Consider the following 19,469-nt stretch of genomic DNA (forward strand, 5'->3'; position numbering starts at 1 on the left):
TATTTTTTAAAAAAATTTTTTGGTACTGGCAATCAAATTTAGGACCTTGTGCTTTCCAGGCAGGCAGTTGTGCCAATGAGCTATATCCCCAGCCCTGAAAGTCTTTTTAAAAAACACAGCATAAGAAGGATGGGCATCAGCAGTTGGGAAATTTTGGAGTAATCCTGGATGGTAGATAGGAAGTGAGTTCAAATGAACAGGAAATGGAAACCCAAGAGCACTTCCGCCTCAGAACACAGTCCTTGGCGATCTATTTTATACCTCCGTGCATTTTCTCAGTAATCTCATGCAGACCCAAGCTTGAAATACCACTCTCTGATGACTCTCTGTCTTATGGCTCTGTATCAGACAGCTCTCTGGAACTCTGGCTCCAGATAGAAACATTGACTGATGTCACCGCTTACATGGCTAATCAGTTCAGATTCACTATCCGCCAAATCAAATTCCAGTCCTCCCGCCCCACATCCGCTCCTTCCCAGGCCTTCTCTGTCTCCTTAAGTGGGCACCACATTCTTCCAGATGTTTAGACAAAAAAAAAAAAAAAACCCAAAACTTTGACGTATCTGTTACTTCTGTCTTTGTCTTATATTCAAATCCAAGCCCTCTGCAAATGCTATTGGTTTTACCTCTCAGATACTTGCCACATTTCACTCCTCTTCCCCCCCTGCTGTCATCCCAACTCAAGCAATCAACATCTCCCAGAAGCTCTTCTGTGGCCTCCCAGCGGATCTCGCTGCATCCCCGCCCTTGCCCACCCCACTGTGATCACACAGCAGCGCACGGTGTTCCTTCTACATGGAGATCAGATCCTGCCACGGTCTTTTTGAAAGCTGTCTAATGGCTCCACACAGAGTAAAAAGCCAAAATCCTTACAGTGGCCCACCGTTGTCCTGGATGATCTCACATGCTCCTTCCTGTGGTCCTGACCACCGACCCCTTTCCCCCTCCCTCGGTCTGCTGCGGTCGTGTCGCTCTCCCTGATGCTGCTCCGACATCTGGCACATGCTCATTTTTCAGAGCCCTGACAGCTGCTGCTTCCTGAGTTCTTCTCCTAGACATCTCTCCGCATGGCTCACCTGACAGCAGACAGCATACTGCTGAAAATTTGAAAGACTTCTCCTTGAGATGAGGTATAGGCAAGGATTCTCATTACTGTAACTCCTATTCGTCACTGCACTCTCATCCCAGCCAGGACAGCGGAGAACAACAACAGAAGCACAAAGACTAGAAAGAAATATAAAATGGCATTGTTTACAAAGGACATGGTAGGCCGTGAATAGAATTCAACAACATCTATAGGAAAAGAGAATTTAGTAAGTTTACTAGAATATAAAATTCACAAAAAGTCAATTTGTAAGTGACAGAAATAGTTAGAAAATTAAATTTTTGGAAATTTAGAACATGAGGACAATATTGGGGTAGTAGTGGATAAGTCAGCCAGTGGAATGTAATAGAGGATGCAGAATCAGGCCAGGGGCAACTGCTAGGTGGTAAACAGATGCTGTTTTGAGACTGAGATGAAGAGATGGACCTTAACAATAAATGGTTCTGGGATGGTAGATGAATAGTATTTAACAGAGGAAATTGGATCCCTACTTCATGCCATACACCAAAATCAATTCTGGGGGATTAATGCCTAAATGTGGAAGGTAAAAGTATAACAGTTTTAGAATGTAATAGTTGTTTTTAGGATAACATTTAATAGAAGAATCAAGCCATGAAGAAAAGTTCAGTGCACCTGCCTACCCTGTGTCAAAAGTTGAGGTTTATTAGTAGAAACCTAAAAGAAAGAGAGAAGCCATACCCGAAATTTGGATAAAGCTTTGGCAATGTATACTCCCTCCAAAGGGTTCGTATCTAGGGCTAACAGTAATACATAAGTGCTGCCTGTGAACCAGTGACCAAAGGTGACAATAGAAAACCGAGGAAAAAGACAATTTTTTACATACAAAGAAAACCAAATGACCAGTATCCAAATAATGCATATTATAATGAAATTCTATTTGGAACTTACTTAGCAGATTAACTAAGACTGAAGTGTCACTTTTTTCTTTTTCGAGTCAAGTTTCACTATGCAGTTCAGGCTGGCCATGACTTACTTTATCGCCCAGGCTGGCTTTGAACTCATGGTGATCCTCCTACCTCAGCCTCCCAAATGTTGGGATTACGGATGTGCACCACCACACCAGGCAGTGTCACATTTTTTAACCACTGGCAAGAATGTCAGGCAACAGAGACACTCATCCACCATTCATGGGTGTCGTGCTTTGGGGCTTTTACAAGGTGAACAACATAATACAGAACACATATTATAATAGTATTTTATAATGAATTACCCAAGAATCATACAAGAAGTGCAGGAAGTCTGTCCACACGCATGACCACTAAGGACTCCATCTGAGGGCCTTGATCCTAATATCCTGCGTGAGTCGAGCTGAAGACCTAGAGCTCATAGCAGTGCCTCCCACAAGCCCGACTGGAGGCCTAGAGCCCATGAAAAAAAAAATGAGGCCTGATTCACAGATCTGTGCTGGAAAGACCCAAGGGTCAGTGGTGGAAGCTAGGAAGTCTATGCCAGTGGGATGAAAGAGCTGTGCCGGCAGGCTGAGGGATCTGAGCTACAGTTAGGAAGCAACGCTCAAGGTAAGCACTAGAGCTCCCCCAAAGCACCACAGCCATCCTCAGCAACAGTGAGATCCTGAGCTCCTCCAGAGATGAAGAAAGCCGAGTTTCCATCAGGAAAGCCAATGCGACAAGCTTCTCCATGAGGCTGAGCCGTGCACCATCGTCCTCTGTGGAGCCAGGAAGTGATGCTTGAGATGAGGACCAGAGGTCCCCCAAAGTTCATCGGGAAAGCCAGCCCAACAGGGTAGTCCTCCAGCAGAACAGAGCACTAGCAGCTTCCATCAGCTCCAGCAGCTTCTCTAAACAGCATCCCTGGCAGTGTTCTGGAAGTTTCTCCTGTTCTGCCTTTATGCTGCTGGCAACAACCCTCAGGTGGGCCCCTTGCGCCCTGCACCATGCTAGTTTAATTCGCTGGGTGTAATAAGTTGACCAGTTAGAAATCCACTACAATGGGAATGTAAAGCTTTTTGGAGATCAGTCACATTACTTTATGAAGCAGGCATGCATATTTTAAGCTGCCCACCTCTTGGCATATATTTGCCAAAGGCACATCTGTGACTATTCATAGCAGCATTGCCTGCAACAGCAAATAACTGAAGACAACCCTGAGCGTCAGTTATGGTGGCCTTGATGCATAAATTGTGAACATGTAATTTATGCATGATATATTAAGGAAAGAAAAATATATGAAATTCTATATCCACAATGCTGTATACAGTAAAAAAGACAGTAAGAAATGTGCCAGTGTGGCAGAGCCAGAGACCTGTGTTGGAGGACAAGCCCAAAGCTCTCCTTCCTCTAGCGGCCATTTCTTCAAAGCACCAGAGACAGACAGGGATCCTACAAACAGGAATTTGCGTTTGGGATGCAGAACAGTACACTCACAAGCCATCACACAGAGATCACTCTTGTAGAAGTGTTTGAAGAATTTAGGGAGATACACACTGCTAAACCGGATTAAAGGGGGAAACAAAAGGAAATGCAAACGAAAGTAAAATCAGTAGCCTTGGACAGATTCAAGAATGTATTACGTTCAGCCAATTAAAGGAAAACAGGTTTTTATGAGAAAATAACAATTGGGATTTCTTGGAAATTGGAAATGCAGATGAAAAGAAAGAAACCCTTCCGTTGAGATAGCAAGCCAAGAGAATATATTGCAAAACTCAGGAAGCGAGACACAAACTTCAACAGAAAAATGGAAGTTGTAGATATATATGACTTAGGATGGAAATTCACAAGGGAGGAAGAAAAAGACAGGTGGCTAGCAATAAAAGAAATGAGAACATTTCATATAGCGAGGGCAGTGCAGGTTTTCATCCGTAGAGAATAGGCAGGAGTGCTGCTCAGGATATCCAGGTCTTTCTTTGTTCCCGGTTTTGTAAGAAATAAATAAAGAAATCTTTTCAGCCATTCTTGTTTTCACCTTGTATCATGACATTGCTGTCCCCTTGCAATAAAAGAGCAGAGAGACCTGACTCAATAGGGCATGTCTTCTTTTGTTCTTTTCTTTTTTTTTTTTTTATTTTCCCATACACTGGAAAATAACACCCAAGTCCACCCCTGTCTGAAGGCAAAACTTCCAGACTGAATCAGATTCCATCTCTCTTGCAGTCTTGCCAAATATAATGATGTCTTTATAAAACAGCCTCGTTGGAAACTACATGAATCACGTTTAAATGTATAATTGTTTGCAAGCACTTTGGAGCAATAATTGCTATCAAGAAGGTGTATTACAGAGTAAAACTAACAGATGAACTGCTTTTCATGCCAGGTCTTGCACAGTCGGGTTCCTGGGGCTGCTTTGATGAGTTTAACAGAATCGAATTGCCTGTCTTATCTGTGGCGGCCCAACAAATTTACATTGTCTTGACAGCGAGAAAAGAGAGAAAAAGACAGTTCATTTTTTCTGATGGTGATTGTGTTGATTTGAATCCAGAATTTGGGATCTTCTTAACAATGGTGAGGACATAGTCTTTAAATTAATATGATTAGTTTGATGGTAACAAACTTTTAAAAAAGAAGAACTCATGTATTAGAGAGTAAATGACTATCTGGGAGTTAAGAACCCTCTTATTGTATGATTTTGTGTGTGTGTGTGTGTGTGGCATGGAAATGAAGCTGAGGGCTTTGTGTGTGGCAGGCAAGCACTGTACCACTGAGCTGTATTCCAGAACATTGGATTTTTGTGGGGCTTTTTGAGTAATAAACACATCTCAGTTTGAAGATGAAATAGTAATATGTTAATACCGATAGCTACAGTTCATGAAGTGCAAAAGTGTAAGGCTCCAGGCTTATGTCTTCTTACTAAATCAGCATAATTCATGCTACTTAGTACTAACAGACAATTCTTAAATCCTAGTTGCTTAAGACCCCAAACATGTCTCCCTCATGCCACATGCCCGTTACGGGACGGCTGGGTAAGGATGGGAGGCCACGGCCTGCTTTCAAAGCCATTACCCCGGTATACAGCCTGACAAGGGAGTCACTACCTCAGTCATTGCTGGTTGCCATGGCAAAGGCCAAAGGAAGCACACAGAGTTGTGCTCTGGCTCAGAGTTTCTTTCTAAAAGTGTCATGAATCACAAGTCTCATCCACGCCAGCATATTTGCATGATTATACTTACCTTCAGGAGGGGGAGGGAGGTACAGGCCTGCCATGAGATCCAGAGGAGGTAGAATCTGAAATATTTGGTCAGTAACACTCACAGCTAGTGCATGCTCATAATTTCATCCTCTTTGAGGGTGGGCACTTTTTTTAAGAACTCAGTAATGGCTGGTATATTGCATATTGTTGCCTTCAAAAGTAGTTGTTCAGATTACCAGATATAAGCATGCAAAACTGGTCAAAAGGTTATAAAAATTAAAAAGGAGAGAGAAAAAGAAATTAAGCATTAACTGCTCCTTCCAACATACCAGCAGAGATCAGCGGTACAATTACCCAAGCTATCCTGTGCATATACATATATATCTTTCCCTTCCTTCCTTCTTTCCTTCTTTCTTTTCTCCTTTCCCTGATTCCAGTTTTTTCTACCCTTAGTGGTGAAGGAACAGTTTTTTTTCCCCTTTCACAATATCTATTGTACCTTTCAGTTTTTATTTACTCTTTCAGGTTCTTATACTAGGGAGACAATATGACGTTTACACATGTGGGTCTGATTTATTTCACTTTTATGAGCATGGCCTCTAGTTGCATCTGTTTCAGCTTGGACGCCTGAGGCTCAGGGAGGCCAGTAAGCTTGCTGACATCACACAGCCAGTAAGAGAAATGGGTTCTTGTGTCTCTCAAGTCAAAACTTGCCTGCTTACCCACTGCACATCATTTCCCCTGACACTAACAGGAAAAAAAAATACGTAAAATTTTCAAAGTAATTTGACAGTCTTACACCAGAGTCATAATAAATTCAGTTACTGCATGATTGACAGCACTACCTGAGATAAGTTATTGCACAGATCAACGACCAAAGGCATAAATAAATAGAGGTTTTCATGAATTAGGGAAATGAAGTTAATGTTTTTATTTTTTTATATATTATCTGCTAAGGTAGTTGCAAGATAACACAGAGTGTTCAGTTTTAAAGATTCCCGTGTACAAAAGATAAATTATAGAAAGCAAAAGCAGAAAAGTTTCTGATAAGCTTTATTGTAAGCAAACATGCGGTAAAGCAATTGGGAAGCAATAATAATCTAGAAGTTATCAGCTATCACAGGAAACAGGATGAAGAAATTTGCTCTCTGTGTAACAATAGGTGAGGAGAATTTTTAAAAGTTGAACAGTCCCCCTAGATTAAGAATAAAATTAGAAATATCAATTATATTGTTGCATTAAGCTATGTATAATAGACATAAAATAATAGCTGCTTAGCTTGTTAGACTTTATTCTCTTAAGATCTCTCTCTTCTACTCCATCATGGTTTCCATGTCCAAGGTCACTTCATGACCCACGATGCTACAGAAAGTGTCTGTTTTGTTCCGTTCAGCCGTTGGAATCAACTACAGACTTGGGTATTTCAGCGTGGTGTGTCCCTGAGCACTCACTGTGTGAAATTCCCAGCTGCAAGGCAGGCTGGGAAGTGTAGTTTTTAATCTGGGTGGTGATGTCCGAAGCTGGGGTTGTGTGACTGAGGAAGAGCATCGAGGGGCACTTAGCAATCTCTGTATTTCCAGCACCTAGCAAGGACTGTGGTTTTTACACAGCATTTCAGCAAATGTTCAGGGCCTGAAGATTTCTTAAAGAATGGTTGTAAAATAACAGACTCTTATTTCCATAGGTCTTTGAACTCCCAGCCTTTTCTTCGGAACTTTTGGAACTGAACTGTCTTCACTCTACTGATAATTATGAGGAGATGCAGTTTCCTTTCCACTCCTCCTTTTGTCCTTCTCAGTACAGTGTTTTCTTATTCCATTCTCTTTCCCTCACACCTATGATTCTTTGAATGGTACTCTATCAGTCAATGAATTTCATAACTATGGCTTTAAAGAATAATTGAAGAGAGGAACTAAAATTACCAAAAGCTGTTAAAGTAAAATCTGTTTTTCTCCTCTCTATGTAGCATATTTTAGACCTATTTATTCACTTTTCTATTCTTTCATTTCTATTTTTCAAACCAATATACACCAGTGCTTAATTTTTACTATACAAAAGTCCATGTGTGGCTTTAATAATACAGTGAAATGGATGTACAAAAGAAATGATGTGGGGCTGGTGAGATGGTTCAGTGGTCTAAAGCACCTACTTAAAAAAAACGAGCTAAGCTAAGCAAAGCGCAGGGACCGTGGTTCAATCCCCCAGCACCACATGCCAGCCAGTCCTGCCCCCCGGTGGGCTGAGCTGACCACACACACAAAATAAATGAATAAATAAATTTTAAAAAAACACAAAAAAAACCCACAAAAGAAATGATGTGCACATTGTTAAATATGTGTGGTCCAGGACACATTTTTGATAATGAAGTTCATTTTATGAATCTAATATTTTTCAATACCATCATAGAATCTGAATAAGGGGTATGAAATATGATTGTATCTGAGAAATGAAAATTGTATCAAGAACTAAACACTGATCATATTTAACTCTCAGAACCCTGGATACGCTGGACGCCAGGAACTGCCAGAAAACTTAAAAATTCAGTTTAGAACTGTCGCTATGATGGTCCCTGATAGACAGGTATGTGCTAGCATTGAAAACATAATATAGTTTATATCCTTTATTTTCTTCCCTAAAGTTGCTAAAAAAAAAAAAAAAAAATCTTACTGTGTTACTTTTCAGATCATTATGCGAGTTAAACTTGCAAGCTGTGGTTTTCTAGAAAATGTTATCTTGGCCCAAAAGTTTTATGTTCTCTACAAGCTCTGTGAAGAACAGCTCACTAAACAGGTAACTTTACACGTGCGTTTGTCCCTTCGCTGTAGAATTTCGCTTTTCATTGTGCAGTCTTGCCTTGATCAATGCCAATCAGTGAATTTATTTTTTAAAAACACTGACTTTCCACTTTACTATATTTAAAATTATATTAAAACTATATTTTAACTTAAATAATCTTTCCATGCTTGTTTTCTTCACCTTAGGTCCACTATGACTTTGGATTGAGAAATATTCTGTCTGTATTAAGAACACTTGGGTCTCAGAAGAGAGCCAGACCAGAAGACAGTGAACTAAGCACTGTCATGAGAGGGCTGAGAGATATGAACCTCTCTAAATTGGTATCTTTTCTTAATTTTGTGTATTTGGTGCAGGGTCTTACTACACACCTTAGACTCCTGTTTTCAGCCTCCCCCGTGCTAGGATTACAGGCTTGTGCCACCACACCTGGTCATGGCGGACAGCTCAGCGTGCCCGGGGCGGGGCCAGCATGGCATGGGGTACTGAGATCAAACCCAGGTCCCGTGCTTGCCTAGGCAGGTGCTCAGACCGCTGAGCTATCTCCGTGGCCTCTTTTTCTTAATTCACATTTCTTCCAAGGTTTGACCTGGTTTCTGCCTGTGTGGCTGGCGTGTGGTAGTTGGTTCCGGTAGAGCTGTGAACAGTGACAGTCAGGAAAGAGAGTGTGCTTCCAGCAAACACTCTCCGCCAATATGGCCATCAGGGCCGGAAATACCCCCTCTTAGGCTGTGTGCAAGAAAATAGGTCCTCAGTGGGCTTTAGCACCCCAGTTTCCGTCGGGCTCTCTACCACTATTCATAGTACAGTACGGGTTCTAAACGTGAAAATCTGCATCCATAGGGAACCGAGAGAATCTCAGCTTTGTGTATGAATAGCTTATCTCAGATATATTTCTCCCAAAACATCAACACTCTTTCTGTTTTCCAAAATGGTATTAAACTTTTTCCCTGGGAACCAGAGGAGTTATTTCACTGCTTTTGTGCTTGTTAGAACTATAGCCGGGTGTTTGGAGCTAGCTGATGACATGTTTGTGCGATATTTGCGCCACAGAGGGTGGCCATGCCCTGGGCATGCGGGCTGGGCAACAAGTGGCTGTCAGAAAACGCACAGGCTAGCTTCAGTACTGCCCAGTCCCCCTGCCTGGCGCATGACTGCTGCCGAGCCTGCTCAGGGGCCCTGTCTCGGTGAGCCTCATGCAGCGCTGCCCGGATGTGGGGGCTGATTTGCTCAACATCATGTTACAAGTCCTTTGCAACTCCCCAAGAGGTTTGGAGACTGACACTAATCACAGTCCTTAGAAAAGCTGGCACATCAAGCCTCACACTTTCTGATGCCAAATTCTCTGCTCCTTCTAGTAAACATCATTGCGTCTCTTTGATAATGTGTGTGTGTGTGTGTGTGTGTGTGTGTGTGTGTGGTATAGAACATGCTAAGCAAGTTCTAGGCCACTGAGCTATAGCTCCAGCCCCTTTTAAATTTTTATTCTGAGACAAGGTCTTGCTAAGTTGCCCAGGCTGGGCTTGAACTTAGAATCTTCTTGCCGTAGCCTTCCGTTGGTTCTGGAAATTCCTACCCATATATTCAAGAAAGCAATAGGGAAACTCCAGAAATCAAGGAAAAATCAGAAAGGGCCAGAAGTTAGGGCTTGGCAGTGAATGTTTTTGTTTTTGGGTTTTTTTGTATTTTTGGGGGAAGGGTCTACAGGGTGTTCGGGGTCTCATTACTAGATCAGACTTGTAGTGATCCACCTGTTTAAAGCCTCCCAAGAGCTGGGATTACAGGTGTGCACCTCCATGCCCAGTCTCAGTTACCATCTCAGTGCGACCCGGGGGCAGGGCTGGCATGGCAGGTCTGGGGATGATCTAATGGAGTTTTCCATCCAATATTGGGTGAAGTTGTACAGGGTTATGGATATTTCCTTTCATTTGTGGTACTCAGATTTGAACTCAGGGGTGCTCCTTCACTGAAGCTACATCCCCAATCCTTTCTTAAGTTTATGTTGAGAAATTCTCTATTAAATTGTGAGACTGGCCTCAAACTTGCGGCCACTTGCAGTCCCTGGCTGGGTGGTTATTGTTTTGGCCAAACCGGGGATTGAACTCAGGCCCTTGCGCTTGCCAGGCCCGTGCTTATTCTCATGACCCATCTCCCCGGCCCCAAAAGCACATTTTTAAAAAAAAATTCAGAACCAGGGATTGAACTCAGGCTCTTGCGCTTGCTGGGCAAGCACTTATTCTGCTGAACCATCTCCCTGGCCCCTCGGGCTGTGTGTTTTCTGACTTAAATGGAATATTAGTGTCCTGGTTTTTTTACGGGGTTGGGACTATAAGCTGCATACATGAATATTGATGTGAATACCAGTCTGTGAGAAGCAGAACATTTATAAGATAAATAATGAAATCAAACTTGGAGCAGGGAGTCGAGGCTGGATGCCGGGAAACTTCGGCACAGTGTGGATCTAGCGGTGATGTTCAGGAGAAAGCTCCAGAGCACGCAGATCAGATTAGGAGAATGACAGGTGATTCTCTGGGTGCGAAGTCGAGTGCACACTACCCATCTGGCTGGTTGATAAACGTTTGTTCCTTTATTTTAACCTATGCCACCTCAGGTTGATGAAGATGAACCTTTGTTCCTCAGCTTAATCAATGACCTGTTTCCGGGATTACAACTGGATAGTAATACATATGTGGAACTGCAAGCTGCAGTGGCCAACCAGGTTCAGATAGAAGGTTTAGTTAACCACCCACCCTGGAACCTCAAACTCATACAGGTGAGGCAGCTCTGATCTGCAGTTAGTATAACAATGCGTGTGAGACGTTAGACATCGTGTGATTACAGTATGAATTAGTCTTCCTTGATGTACATGTTGAGACTAAATTAAAACACCTTGCGCAGAGCTGGGAATATAGCTCAGTGGCACAGCACCTGCTTGGCAAGCACGAGGTCTTGAGTTTGATTCCCTGCACCAAAAACAAAACAAACAAAAACAAGAAGGCCACTGCATGCACAGTATTGGAGCAAGAGTCCTCAGGACAGATGTTCGTCCTTCCTCACAGTAATTACAGCAGTAATTCAGCCTGCTTATTGCTTACAACTGATGCAAAGGTGGGGCAGTCACCAGAATCTCAAGAACGATTGGGATACGGCATGAAATACCAGCTAGCTTTCTGGGCCGAGGTGGCCAGCTGCCCCCGGCGAGGGCCTCCAGCGCTCTTTCTGTCCATCATCATACTTCACCCTCGTGGCCACGCCCCTGTCCGCTTGGCCGGTAGACTAAAGAACCTGCAGCAGAGGCACAGGATTAAATGTCTATGAGCTTAATGCTGTTGGAGGTATTTTGTGAGGCTTTTGAAAAACGAAAGGTCTCCAACTGGAGAGTATTAAAAACTACATTTGAAAAAAATTGCAATTTTTATTTTAATTTACTATCAGTCACCAATTTATAACATATGTATGTCTAAAGCGACATCTCCAGACTGCACGAGGAAATATGTGGGGGAAAGTCTGAAGTATTTTTTCATCCACCGTGTATCAGAAGCCATTAAAATTTTGGCAAAATATTGTGTACATCATACACATGCAGAATACTGTGCACTCTGAGGTCCTTGTCATCTCAGTGGGTGACTGGAATACAGTCCGTGTGGACGGCAGTAACGTTGTCCTGGAGCAGAATGTGGCTCTTGCTTTCATACTGTGGATTACAATAGTAACCCATTTCTACCCAAAATGTCAGAGCACCTCTGATGCTTTTCTGACCAGCTGCGGGACCGTGGACTCGTTTTTATGAAGAGGTCTGCAGGTGTTGTGTGTGCCCTGAGAATATTTTCCTGAATCCCCTTGACCATTTCCGTGGGCCCCTCCTCACATTTATTTACTTACTTACTTACTTGGCACTGGGTCTTGCTATGCAGCTCAGACTCCTAGTGATCCTCCCGTCTCAGTCTCTACAGTGCTGGGATTGCAGGCATGCGCTACCCACCCCCCAGCACACCCGGGTTCTAGGCCTGGCAAGCATGAGGTACCAGGGATCGAACCCGGGTCCTTGTACTTGCCAGGCAGGTGCTTAGACCGCCGAGCTATCTCCCTAGCCCCTTCTGTGTTTTTGCTTCTATTAGCAAAAGGATGCCTGGAGCCATTTTGTGGGTAGGCAGAGGATGCCTAGGAGTTCATTCCCCAGGGGCAAAGCCATCCTCGCCTTACTGAAGGGCCAGTGGGTGATGGACGGAGTAGGAAAGTGAAACACTTGCTTCCAGCTGGAGCAGTCCCTGGCGAGCCTGCGGCCAGAGTGCTCCTAGGTGCACCCTCAGCAGGCGTCCTCAGTCGCACCTTGCTTGGCCTCTTGCCCTCCCGGTCACACTGCTCTAGGCCCTTGTTGGCTTCTTCTGGGAGCACCCTGAATAAATCACTGGCAATGAGTGCTCACACAAGAAGCACTTCCAAGGACCTAACTAGAGGCCATCACGAAACCTCGCTCTTCACCCTGGTGCCATGCGATGCTGCGTGCCACCACCAGGGGGCAATATCATCCCACCGGATGCTGAGAAAGTTTGCGGGTGGAAAACCTCCATTCTGTATCAGCACATCCTAGTCACCCGAAGTAGTAGTTTGAGATGCATAAGTGAGAACCTCAGTTAATGACTTCCCAAAATGTCATTCCAGTCCCGCATTGTCATTACTTCATCACGTATGTCGTTTTCTAATGTGATACTAATTTGCTTCCCATACCCAGTAAAACCAAGCACATTTTTTGTCTTATACACTGAGGTAGTTAATGAAGAGCTTCATTAAGGTCTTTAAAATTTCAGCTCTTATAAATGTCAGCCAGAGACTCATAAAATTACATTTTTTTTTCAATTTATCGTTTAATTGTGCAGTTATATGAGACATCTCTGGTACGCCACGGCTTGATGACTCTGGGGCCCAGTGGTTCTGGGAAGACAACCGTTATAACAATTCTGATGAAGGCGCTGACAGAGTGCGGGAGGCCACATAGAGAGATGCGAATGAACCCGAAGGCGATTACTGCGCCTCAGATGTTCGGCAGGCTGGACACAGCGACCAACGACTGGACGGATGGGATTTTCTCTACTCTGTGGAGAAAAACGTTAAAAGCCAAAAAGGGTAAACACAAGCCCTTCTTTGTGGCTATTTCTCTTCCTGCCAGTTGATCAGTGCCACCATCTTTGTCTAACTGTTTTAATTAAATGGTTGATGAAAAGGGATTTTTTTTTTTTTAATTTGCTTGCAGGTGAAAACATTTTCCTCATCTTAGATGGCCCCGTGGATGCCATTTGGATCGAGAATTTAAATTCAGTGCTGGATGATAACAAAACGCTCACGCTGGCGAATGGAGACCGCATTCCCATGGCCCCTAGCTGTAAGCTGTTGTTTGAGGTCCACAATATTGAGAACGCATCTCCGGCCACGGTTTCCAGGATGGGCATGGTGTACATCAGCAGCTCTGCGCTTAGCTGGAGAGCAATATTGCAGGTGAGGGTGAGCGACGCTCCGCCGTCTGCCGGGCCCGGGCCTTTGCACCTTCTTAGTAGCCAGAGGTCTGGCCCTTTCTGCAGGCATGGGTGAAGAAGCGGTCCGCGCAGGAAGCTCCTGTCTTCCAGACTCTGTATGACAAGGCCTTTGACGATGCGTATACCTACATGAAGCTAAACCTCACTCCCAAGATGCAGCTCTTAGAATGCAACTACATCATGCAGGTAAGAGCGCGGGTTTTGGCCACATTCACTACTCAGATATGGAGGTTGTATTTTCATCCGGTGACCATCTCCAGGAATCAGAGGTAGAAGATTGGTGTAATCTGTGGCAGTGTTTCAAAAGTGTGGTTGTGAGGGCTCAGAGAAGGGAAGGAGCTCGGCTTCGTCCTCTCCTTACCGTTTTTACTTCCAGAACAATGCTATCAAGGGAAGAGAGGGATCTTTCCCTCTGTAACCTGTTCCGGAAGTGTGTCCCATACTGAGAGTTGACAAAATAAGTAAATAAAGCTCTAGGGGATTTTCAGAAAAGTACAAAAAGGAGCCTGTACCAACCAGGAAAACTTGGATGATGGTGGCTTGGAACTTGAGACTTGGCTTAGCAAAATTTCACACAGAGCAGACAGATCAAACTCTGGTCCTTGTGCTTTGCAGGGAGGCACTTATGCCACTAAGTTATCCTCCCAGCCTGAACTGTAGATTTATTTTTAAATTTTTAAAATTTATTGATTTATTTATTTGAAACAGGGTCTGGCCATGCAGTTCAGACTCATACTGCTCCTCCTGTCTCGGCCTCCCCAGTGCTAGAACTGCAAGCATGTGCCGTCACATCCAGGTTCAGTGGCTGGTTCCACCTGTAATACCAGAGATCGAACTCAGGTCCTTACATGCCACTAAACTATCTTCCCAGCCCTGATCTGTAGATTTTTAAGGGCTCTCTTACCTCCAGTCTGTTGGTGGGAATTACTCATCCTAGTAGTCAAATGATGTCGGTTTGTGAGGCCAGGTAGTGTAGAAATAACACACAGGACCTAAATCAATTAATTATTTAGTAATTACTTTTAGATTATTTAATTTTTTTTTTCAGTCCTGGGAATCAAATTCAGGACCCTGCATGTGCCAGTCAGGCACTTGTGCCACTGAGCTGTTCCCCCGGCCCTTACTTTTAGATGTATGAGAACATTTTATCTTGAAATAAGTGTGTTTTCGTAAAGGCCCAGGCAGTGAGCCTTCTGTGTGCCGCATGGCTCTGCGCCTAGCCGCTCGCTCTGCTGCTGCACACAGCGTGACGACTGAGAGCGCGCAGGTCAGCGGGCTCTGGCGACTCTGACTCAGGGTTTAAGTGAAATGCAGAAATGTCTCCCTCCAGACACAGCAGAGTAATAGAAACCGGGTTTAATCTCTTGCGTTAGAAAGCTGGACAAAACCTCTGCCAAGCAGGTGGCTGCCTCCTCCAGGGCCACAGTCCGCTGTGTCCTGTAAATTATTCAAAAGAAACGAAATCTTTGGCTTGGATTGGGCACCCCGACTTTGGAACCAGAGCTACCTTAGGAAACACCTCCAGGGGCCTTTTAGTTTGCAGATCAGGAAGCCGAATCAGGAGCGGCGGTTCGAGATCACACTTCTAGATGCCAGATTCCTCCCCACCATGCAACTTGTGTAGCTCTACAAGGTCAGGCCCAGGCCTCGGCAGGCTTCTGCGGGCCGGAGAACAGGGTCAGGTAGTAACTGGAGATGTGTGTGCTCACTTTTTTCTCTCTGTCTCCTCCTTTTAATTTTTTTATTATTATTATTATTGGCAGGGGATTGGACTCAGGCCCTTGCGCTTGCCAGGGAAGCGCTTATCCCGCTGAGCCATCTCCCCGGTCCCTCATTATTATTCATAAAAAATTTCTCTTGGAAGTTTTTTTAACCTAAAATTTTATCTTATTTAAATAATGTTTCAGTCTCTCAATCTTCTGGAAGGCTTAATCCCCTCCAAAGAGGAAGGTGGCATTTCAAGTGTCAGTCACCTTCACAAATTGTTCGTCTTCGGCCTGATGTGGAGCATCGGAGCCCTTCTGGAGTTGGACAGCAGAGAGAGGCTTGAGGTCTTCCTACGACGTCATGAGAGCAAGCTGGACTTACCAGAAATACCCGCAGGCACAAACCAAACCATGTATGAGTTTTATGTTACCGATTATGGTAAGAACAGCACATTCTGTCTTTTTTAAATGGGAAAAATACAAATTTTCGAGAACTCTTCTATGAGGCAATATGAACAACATAATTTTAAACACCATTTCAAAAGAACCATCTAGGCAAGAGATAGTAGGATTTTTTTTTTTTTTTAATACAGGATCTCACTACACAGCTCAAACTCGTAGCGATCCTCCTGTCTCAGCCTCCCTAGTGCTGGGGTTACAGGTGTGCGCCACTACACAGTTCCAGGTGAGCATGGCCTGTGGCACCCGGGACTGAACCAGACAGGCGCTTAGACTGCCGAGCTGTCTCCCCAGATAGTAGGATTTTGCATATTAGCCATGCCAGGAATCTGGTATAGAGAAGAATCCTGCCTTTTTCTTTTGGAGTGACCAACCAAAATCTGGCAGAAATAAGTCACCTTATTTTTACATAATCTACTTCTAAAGGCTGAATAGGGGAAGACAGCAGCATGAAAGAAAAGTTTTTTCAGGATACAAAAATATAGAACTACACATAACAAGTCAGCCTCACAAATTCCCTGCTGGAAAATCAGAATGAGTGGAGAATTAACCCAGCAAGTGGGGCCTCCCTTACGCATCACAGACTTGTTGTGGTCGGACCAGTTCTGTCACCTTAGTCCCAGCCTTCTGGGTGTGGCAGACCCAGCTTGCCTCTCCTGAAAAAGAAGTGCTCTTGAACTTGTTGCTTTTATCCTGAGTTTAGGCCCCAATTCTTCTAAATCCCAGAGAGGAAAAGATTTTCTATATTTACTTCTTCCTAAAACCTCTAAAACAGGGGCCAGGGAGATGGCTCAGTGGAATAAGCGCTTCCCTGGCAAGTGCAAGGGCCTGAGTTCAATCCCTGGTTCGGCAAAAAAAAAAAAAAAAAAAATCTGAAAAAAAACCCAACCCTCTAAAACAGCAAAGGATTTTTTTTTCCTTTGGTATTTCTTTTAGGGAAGGATCTAGAGGATGTTCAGGGTCTTACTACTAGATCAGACTCATAGTGATTTGCCTGTTTATAGCCTCCCAAGATCTGGGGTTACAGGTTCATGCCACCTCGCCCAGTCTCAATTGCTGTCTCAGTGCACCCCAGGAGTGGGGCTAGGGTCAGCACAGCAGGCCCAGGGTTCGAACCCCCTGGCCCCTGTGCCTGCTTGCAGGTGATTTAATCTGCTGAGCTATTTGGCCAGCCCAACAAAGGATTTTTGTTGTTGTTGTTTTAATGTATAAACTCAAAAGGATAAATAGAACAGGAGAGTAGAAAGCAGTCACAAAATTTTGAAAGCAGAAAGGTAATGGTAGCTGGGTGTGCCCACAAAGCCATGTCCTAAGCTGGTGGTGGGAAGAGTTGAGAAGTAATTTGGCATACATTGCAGACACCATAAGGGCCCTGGAGTTAGAACCTAAGGTAGAGGTGGATCTAGAAATCAGGGGTGTGTTCGTGAGCCTGCTCAAGAAAAGAGACCTCCTGGTCCTCTTTCCAAAGTCTGCTGCTGTACACACTACACCCTTCGCCAACACCACACAGGTAAAACACCCGAGTTATGGTTTGAGGTATGCAAGACAGAGGGTTCCTAGACTTGGGGCACACCAGACAGGCAGAGTGAGGGTGAGAGGTGATACTGAAAATGGAAAATAAATGAAAATCTGTGCAGAAAGGCTCATTATGAAGGGAATAAGAGAAAGGAATTTTTAAGTTGACCATTTTAATCTAGAATGAGCAGTAATTTGACAGCATGGGATTAAATGCCCCCAGCAGTTTGAGATGACAAAAAGGGTCTCCAACTCAGAGTACACAACAAATGAATCCTCAGACCTCAGCATGAGTTCTCTCGCTGTTCAGAGGCAAGCTTCTCCAGAGACTGCCTGCTGAGTATCTCACTGTCCCATCTTGTTTGAAGGTTCAGGTTGCTTCCACTAAGTGCATTGTCCTTATTCAGAGCCCAGGCTTCTAGTTATCAGAGGGTGAAGATCAAGTGCCCATGATCCTCCAACCCTATGGGACCCTCTAGTGATGCCCACTGAGCATTTACCTTCCCTTATGCCGTCAAAGGGAGACATTGATGCATTTTCCAAAATGATGCTTCTGACGTTTCTAGCATTTTCTTCCAAGTAACCAGAGTGGATTCTATATGTTTACATGCTGGCACCATCTTGGTTTTAGTGAAGATGTTCACAAAAGGGTGACAATGCTTACTCACATTCGTTCTTCAAGGGTCCTGATGAAGTTTTCTGACTACGGTGTTGAGGGCCTGTAGGTACCCTGTCTCAGCCCCCTAAATAACAACTTTGGATGGGATTTGTTTGCTTGAGCATATGTATTCCAGTTTTATGCTTAGTGGCTGTACAAGTGATCTAACACACTGCTCCACATAACTTCTAGCCAGTTCTTCATCTATATCCTTCATCCTTCCAAACTTTTGGTGCACAGACACAAACACTTCTGGAGATGCTTAAGGGCTCTGATGGAGATCAAACTGTTTTCACAGGCTTCATTTTCAATTTTGGAATGAGAGAAGTCCTTTTATTTATTTATTTTTTTGCAGAAGCGGGGATTGAACTCAGGCCCTTGTTCTTACCAAGCAAGTGCTTATTCTGCTGAGCCATCTCCCCAGCCCCTTCATTTTCAATTTTAAGTTAAATATAGAGATTTATGCTTCCCAATGTAGTAGAGTTGTAGAAATTGGGCTTAACCTCTTACATCAGAAAACTGGACAAAACAGGCAGTATGTGAAGCAAATGCTTTTCAGATATTGGATGACAGATAGTGTAGGGCTAAAGTCACTCAGAGGCAGGCAACGAGGCAGCTGTACCAGATACTGTGTGAAGGTAGCTTCCAGCAGCAGCTCAGGGAAAGGGCATCCACTCAGAACTGGCCATCTCCCCAAAGTGAGGAGGAAGAGGCTGATTTGGGGGAGGATTTATAGAGCAGACCCCAGAGAGGAGCGATCTGTGTAGAGAAAGGTGTCAGAGAACAGCAGAACTAATTCCACATGTATGGTAAAGGTGTCTCTCAGTAACTACACATACAGAATTGCTATAAAGACTTAAACAACATAATCAACCTATTTCCACCAATAGGAATTTATTGGACAGGGCCTGGGAGACAGTTTGGCAGTCTAAGTGCTTGTCTGGCAAGCGCAAGGATCCAGGTTCAATCCTTGGTACTGAATGCCGTGCCCACCCCACGCAGAGCTTGCCACTGAAACCAGGCATGATAGCTCATGCCTGTAATCCCAGTACTGGGGAGGCTGAGACAGGAGGATCACTGTGAGTCTGAGCTGTGTAGTGAGACCCTGTCCCAAATAAATAAAAGATTTAAAAAAAATTTTTTTAGAAAAGAAAGCTATAGGACAGTCTATTCCCAGAAAGCAGAATGCACATCTCCTTCAAGAACACAGTGAATATTTCCTCAAATAGGCTGGACAGTAAAACATTTCTCAGTAGAGAACTATTTCAGCACTTCACGTCTGTATTACCAAAGAAGAAAGGCTTCAGTTAAACCCTAAATAAGCAGAAGCAAGTAATACAATGACCAAAAGATAAATCAATGAATGGAGAATAGAAGGATAAGAGAGAAAAATCAGTGAAACCAGGTATTCTTTAAAAAAATCAATAAAATTAAGAATTCTCTTACTAGAAATATCAGGATAAAGAAAATACGAACTTCCATTGTCAAGAATGAAAGAGAGGGGCTGGAGAGATGGCTCAGTGGTCTAAAGCACCTACTTAGAACAAGCTTAGCAAAGCATCAGGGACCGCGGTTCAATCCCCCAGCACCACATGCCA

General features: G+C 43.9%; 1 protein-coding gene across 1 annotated transcript in view; it reads left to right on the plus strand.

Annotated features, from left to right (window-relative positions):
* The window catches only part of Dnah8 (dynein axonemal heavy chain 8), a 313,541-nt gene that overhangs the window by 129,804 nt on the left and 164,268 nt on the right, over nucleotides 1-19,469 (plus strand). Inside the window, exons 44-52 of the mRNA XM_004624185.2 lie at nucleotides 4,397-4,584; nucleotides 7,703-7,789; nucleotides 7,892-7,999; nucleotides 8,191-8,325; nucleotides 10,614-10,775; nucleotides 12,880-13,126; nucleotides 13,254-13,495; nucleotides 13,579-13,719; nucleotides 15,441-15,678. Of these exons, the coding sequence (XP_004624242.1) occupies nucleotides 4,397-4,584; nucleotides 7,703-7,789; nucleotides 7,892-7,999; nucleotides 8,191-8,325; nucleotides 10,614-10,775; nucleotides 12,880-13,126; nucleotides 13,254-13,495; nucleotides 13,579-13,719; nucleotides 15,441-15,678 (1,548 nt within the window). The remainder of the gene's footprint in view (nucleotides 1-4,396; nucleotides 4,585-7,702; nucleotides 7,790-7,891; nucleotides 8,000-8,190; nucleotides 8,326-10,613; nucleotides 10,776-12,879; nucleotides 13,127-13,253; nucleotides 13,496-13,578; nucleotides 13,720-15,440; nucleotides 15,679-19,469) is intronic.

The sequence above is a fragment of the Octodon degus genome, unplaced genomic scaffold, assembly GCF_000260255.1.
Source record: "Octodon degus isolate 3935 unplaced genomic scaffold, OctDeg1.0 scaffold00005, whole genome shotgun sequence".
Taxonomy (NCBI): Eukaryota; Metazoa; Chordata; class Mammalia; order Rodentia; family Octodontidae; genus Octodon; species Octodon degus.